The sequence below is a fragment of the Pseudochaenichthys georgianus genome, chromosome 16, assembly GCF_902827115.2.
Source record: "Pseudochaenichthys georgianus chromosome 16, fPseGeo1.2, whole genome shotgun sequence".
Classification (NCBI taxonomy): Eukaryota; Metazoa; Chordata; class Actinopteri; order Perciformes; family Channichthyidae; genus Pseudochaenichthys; species Pseudochaenichthys georgianus.
Genome location: NC_047518.2, coordinates 24,368,462 through 24,374,461, shown reverse-complemented (window position 1 = coordinate 24,374,461; position 6,000 = coordinate 24,368,462). Strand labels below are relative to the sequence as shown.

General features: G+C 41.0%; 1 protein-coding gene across 4 annotated transcripts in view; it reads left to right on the top strand.

Annotated features, from left to right (window-relative positions):
• Positions 1 to 713: 713 nt before the first annotated feature.
• Positions 714 to 6,000, top strand: part of ptprub (protein tyrosine phosphatase receptor type Ub) — a 184,921-nt gene continuing 179,634 nt past the window's right edge. For all 4 annotated transcript variants that reach the window (XM_034102752.2, XM_034102751.2, XM_034102750.2 and 1 more), the window contains exon 1: positions 714 to 994. In XM_034102752.2, the coding sequence (XP_033958643.1) occupies positions 925 to 994 (70 nt within the window). In that variant the 5' untranslated portion in view covers positions 714 to 924. The remainder of the gene's footprint in view (positions 995 to 6,000) is intronic.

Genomic DNA, 6,000 nt, shown 5'->3' with positions numbered 1-6,000 from the left:
TTTATGGAGAAATATGCTTTGCACCTGTCACACGGAGGTGTGAAGCTTGTCTGAATATATGGCTAACATCAGCTGTAAAAAAGCTCTAATATGACACAGATAGCTCATATTATTTGCATTTATATGATTCTTAACACAAAAGTCTCACATTACAGGGGTTATGTGTTAATCACAAGGGCTGTAGCTGACTTTAATTATGAACATTTTCTCAACCTGTTGTCAGACTGATAACAATGTCCCTGTGGGTGCATGGTGACAGGTTATTTGAGCTGTCCGCAGTGTATATTAAGTAATGCCAAATAAAGATGAACCTTAAATGTAGGAAAAGGCATGGAAATAGCATAGACTGTATATATAAAGGGAAATAGATGCTTGTCACATCCCAAATATAGCACACTAAGAGCTTTTATTCCTGGAGACTTCCCCGTACCCCTACCACTGCAACCACAAACTTAAATTTGTACGTTAACAAATACCAGTTCAAAACCTCAAACAACCCTTTTAGGGATAGGGACAGCTAAAAGTTCACATTTTTTAAACTAATCTTAATTCTCAACTTTCAAAACCTTCATGTCCCCACAAAGATATAATTACAAGATGACACACTCGTAGTCTGGGGCCTGGCTCTGAACACCACGGTGTCTTTCCGGCTGCGGCCTCTTGGAGGCGCCCTGCTCATACTTTGGATCAGCGAATAAGCGGCAGCTGAGAAGGAAAGTGTGCTTGAGAAAGAAATCTCTCCCTGAACTGTTTACCCTGACGTCAGTTTGCAGAACTAGCTCTGCCCTGTCTCCTTCGGTGTCTCTGAAACTCTTCTCAGTGAGAATTGGGGGAGTAGATGGGCTCGGCTCGCGCGCCCGGACCTCACGGAGTGAATGAAATGATTTCTTCTACACACTTAAAGTGGACTAAAACAGCTACACGATGAACACCTGCGCCTTTCTGTTGATTTTGACTGTTCAGATCTACGCCGATGGCATCGAGGGGCCAACAGGTAAGGAGCAAATTCATCTCGATCTGCTTAACCCGGTTGGGAAGTTTTAACATGTGGATGAAAACTCCACTGAGAGCAAAAGTGGAGCGAGTCCGGTGAAGGTTCCAACTTTGTGTCCCCTTTCCAAAAAACGTTGCTGCGTGAATCTGCGGCTGGCTGCTGTTTCCCATTGCCTACTGATAACGCACAATGTTAATTCTCTCAACAGAAATTAAAAACACATTCATAATAACTTTGTGAACTGAAGTGTTAAGTTTTCTTCAGCATGCTTATTATTTAGGAGGACAGCGCCTGGGTGTTCTGGGAAAGCTCCCATTTCCCAAAACAGCACAGTCTCCTGCGACACGCTCTTTCTGCAGTTTGCTATTGCTGAATCACATTTAAAGGCACCTGGTAGTGGTGGTTTACATTGTGACCTAAAGTTACAGATCAGTTATTTCACAGCGGCACTTTAACCTAAAAAGAATCCGCGACACTTACATGACCTTTAGGTAATTTAGTCGATATTTGGGAGCAAAACCCCTTCAGCCTGAATCTGTGATGACATCCAGAGGAGCTGCTCCACACAGATTTTGGATTGCGGGTCTCCCTAAAAGTTTACATCATGATGAGGATGGTTTTATTGTAAAAGGCTTCTTATTGATTTAAATAAAAACAAGTTCTCATTATAATCTCAAATTGTAGGCTTTTCTTTGCATGTTTTAAGTGCAAAGAAGCGTAATTACCTCAAGGAGACATTTTTTTCAGATTTAAAGGCAAAAAATCATGCAATTTCTTAATTTTGTAATAAGAAATAAACTGGTGATTTTTCAAAATTCATTATCCAAATACATCCAATTGTTTAAATCAGTAACACATCAGAGAGATTGAAAGAGAAGAGCAGAGGGGTACAAATAAATAACTTTTTATAGAAATGACACAGACCCTTTCAAATGTCTGCTTATATTGGTTGTTTACGCAATGTTAAAATTAGAGTGCCTTTGGGTATTTTTGTCCAAAGGCTAAAAGGACATGGGCCTGTTAGAGTCTCTCTGTCACTGACACACCATGCACACAGGCATAATTCTACCCTTGTAATACATACAACCAGGGTAATAAGGCAGAAATATTGATAATAATTTATTTACATTATAGGCTGCTTCAACCCTATAGCGTTGCGGTTGAATGTGACACCGTTTAAAGCTTGATGATGTTGATATCATTTGACTTGGTATTTTCATTGGAATTTGGCTGATATTTATATTCCTTACTGGCAGTGGAACAACTAATGGCCACTACAACACTTGTATGTATAACTCATTGTGAAAGAAGCAACAACAACATCAAACTCATGCAAGCAGAGTGTGTGTTGTCCAGAGCTGAATGGAAAAGATCATTAAGAGGAGTGGGCTGAGACATATGAAGGATTCAATCTCACATAGGTAATTAAAAGAGCTGAATGGAACAGGGACGCTTCACTACGGCTGTCAACAGAAATGTACATGGCGCAGGTTTTTTTGTTTGTTAGCTGGAGTGTTGCAAGCCTCGCCATCTGCGCTTTCACCCTCCCATCAGCAGATAATAGTTAACGCTGCTGTTTTGGGGGCTTTTGATTCCCTGCCCTGACTCTGTTCTGCCTTCAGCCTACAGGAGGAAATGATGAGCATAAAGGCAGCCTTAGATTCCCACCATCTTCAGTGTGTCTCTTATTCATCGACACTCTGCCTTTATTGCCGTGAATGTGTGGAGACCACACCTTGACCTTGAATGCTTAATAACAGTTAAGACTCTGCACATTTCTTGCCTTTTTCACTCTATGTAATCCATATCTTCTTTCTTTCTTGCATATGCTGCCAGCGTCTATACAGGCTGTCAGTTCATGGGAAGTGAAATTATTAGAGGCTATGAAATATAGTGGCTCTCTACCGCACTGGATGGAGTGTAATGATGTTGATAAGGGGAACAAAATATCACGATTGGCATCACATTTTCTCAGACACAAATGGATCATGAACACGAAGGTCCAGATTTCCATTGTATGTGTTGATTTATGTTGTAAAGCCCATTGTTACACCTTCACTCCTCTTTAGTCTCTTATGGGAATTGGATGAATGTTCCATTACCATCTGTTTCCTCTTTTAGCAGCAAATGGTGTCAACTGAGTGGTGTAATTATCCTGTGTCTCACACTCATTTCCTGGTTTGATCTAAAGTTAATGCAGAATATCCTTTTTGCCTATTTAACTGAATAAGATAACATTTGGATCAAGATGAAAAGGGATTTCAAGCCCAGACGGTCTAGTTAAAGCATGGCATGGAATGAATAATACTTTACATCAGCGCTAGGAAAAGAAACGTAGGATCAGCACATAAGCTTAAAAGATATCAGAGCTGCTATTAACCCTTAGATGCACAAGTGACTGGACCCTACACTCTTCCATAAGTGGGTCAAAAAGGACCCTTATTAGAATAATATGTTTTTATGCCATTTTTGGCATATATTATATAATATTTAGTATTATATTTTGGTTCACACTAGAAATATTTTACATTTAATTTTTCACTATTTATAAAAAAACAACATTCCATAGAAAATGCATGCGGGTCATTTTTGACTCACTTATGGAAGCTTGGGGTAGTAATACAAAAACTACAATTTCTTAAAATGTAAATTTAAAATGTGAATGGCAAAACATGTTTTTTGAGGAATAGCTGGAATATGAAATGATAAAAAAATGTAATTACAAAGATACTTCAAGAATACCACCTCAACGGGTCCAAAAATACCCACTTAAGAACATTTTTGTCACCAAATAATAATCCTTAGTAATCTTTAAAGGAAAACATTTCAAACATTTCCAGGTTTTATTTTCTGAAATGGGAAGACTTGATGTTGTTCTCAGTCATATATTAGTCTTAACTAAATATGTTTGGGATTTGGACAGACGCAAAACAAGACATTTGACCAGGACATTTGTGTTGTGTGACATGTTCTAGTCAAACCCTGCCCAGATGTCGTTAACAGTTGCAGTAACATGCTGATACATGCAACGGACAGACAAAAGAAAAAAAGATTAAACAGGAAACAGAGAAGGCTCTTTTCAAAGGAGACTAAACAACTACAATTCCTAACATGAAAAACAGGACTTCAAAATATTTTGGCTTGACACTATTTGCCTGTGCTTGCTGGTAAGGTATAGGGTCATTATTGTTACATTAATCATCTCCTAGTTCTTGAAGGTATGGTAGGTAATTCACTTCAGAAACACTTTTTGTTATATTCCATGGAATGCTCTTAACATCCCGATATTAAATGCTTTGACAATAAATATATACAAATATTTCATGTGTGGAAGCCGTGGCGTTGTAACACGCAAGTCCAATTAACTGCTTTGGCCTGCGGCAGATAATTGGATGACCTACCTGCTTGTCAGCCTTCCATCTCGTGCACAAACTTATCTCTTGCCCTCATTGGTCATGTGCACGTTTGTGTGTGTTGGAGGAGGGGCTCTGTAAGGAAGTCTGAAGGAAGGGGCAGATTTGTTTTGGTTGTGTACTTTTAAATTCTAGCACACTCGAGCTGGTTTCTCCATTCTTACCTACCCTACCTTTAAGAGTCCATGTCATTTGTATATAATAAGCGTCTATGAATGGACGGAAAGAATGAGGCTGAGAATCCTTTGTGAATTATTGCAGGGAAGAAACATGTAGCCATCAAGTAGAAAATGTTGCCTCGCACCACAGAGTGGAAGTGTTCCCTGCAGGAGCCAGGCCACCGTCTGTGGATAGAGGGAGAGGGGCGGTGGGGACTGGGCCTGAATCAGACTCTTCAAAAGACTGGTTGATTTCCATCGTTGTGGGATCATGGGCAGTAATTCAGTGAGCAGATGGAAAACTTTACAAGAATGCAGGGGATTGGAGAGGAGAGAATTTTCCGAGAGAGAAGACAGAGGAATTTATTCAGATAAATTGTCAGGGTGTTTTTTTTTTGTAGCTGGGCCCACAGCGGGACTCTAGCTGGACTTGAGTGTCCATTCTGCCTTCAGCAGTGGAGTGAGTGATTAGGCGGGGTGCTGATGAGAAGAGTCCTGTGCTCTGCAGTTTCTGTCTCTGATCTATTGTAATGTGGGGCTGTGGAGGAGAGCCAGCCCCCGATTGGCTTAGTCATCTCACAAGCCTGGAAGATGAAATGCATCCATCTAGTGTATGTGTTCAAAGAATTCTGCTTAATGCCAAAGCGCCATGATTGGTACGCCTCATCAGACGAAGCGTGTCCAATCAGGGGTCTCCTCTGTCTTGAGCTGGTCTCATTTCTCATTATCTTATGGTGATGTATCTCAACTGAGTTTGTGCCGTGCTGAGTTTGCAGACATTTCTTTATGCTAGACTGCAGCTCGCAGGCATCTTGTGATGGTTGTGCCTAATTAATCCTGCTGAGCATTTCGTTTTTAATCACACATTACCATTCTGTTTCTAAATCAGTCCCGACCTTTTTCTGTTTTTTTTTTTTTGTTGAAGGCTGTGCGAGTTGTGGCCTACTCAGGCGAAACGATTGCTTGCTCTTCTGAAAAGTCAAGTGCCGGGTGGAGTCGTGTTTCTGGGGCAGAGAGAAAGCAGGTTGAGGAGAGAGCAATGCCCGAAAGCAGGATCCTTTCTGCTGCGTTTCTCCTCTGCCCTCATATCTGGCCCATTCTTCAGGCACACAATGAGCTCTTGAAGAGTTCACTCATTATTTGAAACATGCACTTAAAATATCAGGGTTCGTCGACAACACAGCATATTAATATGTGTGCCTCGCTTTTGCATGTGCTAATCAGAATCCTTATTCATTAGCGCCTTTGCCTGTAAGAGCTGGAAATCAGGCACGGAACTTGACGGAAGTCATGCCATGCAAGGAGGGTCCCAGAGTACAGAGTGACTCAGCCCTGACACTGATGCTAACAGGGGCTACAGCCGCCGCTCTGGGCTCTTCAGGGTAACTCTGAGACCTTCCAGCACGCGGGAAAAGACGCAGAGAAGACAGAGAGA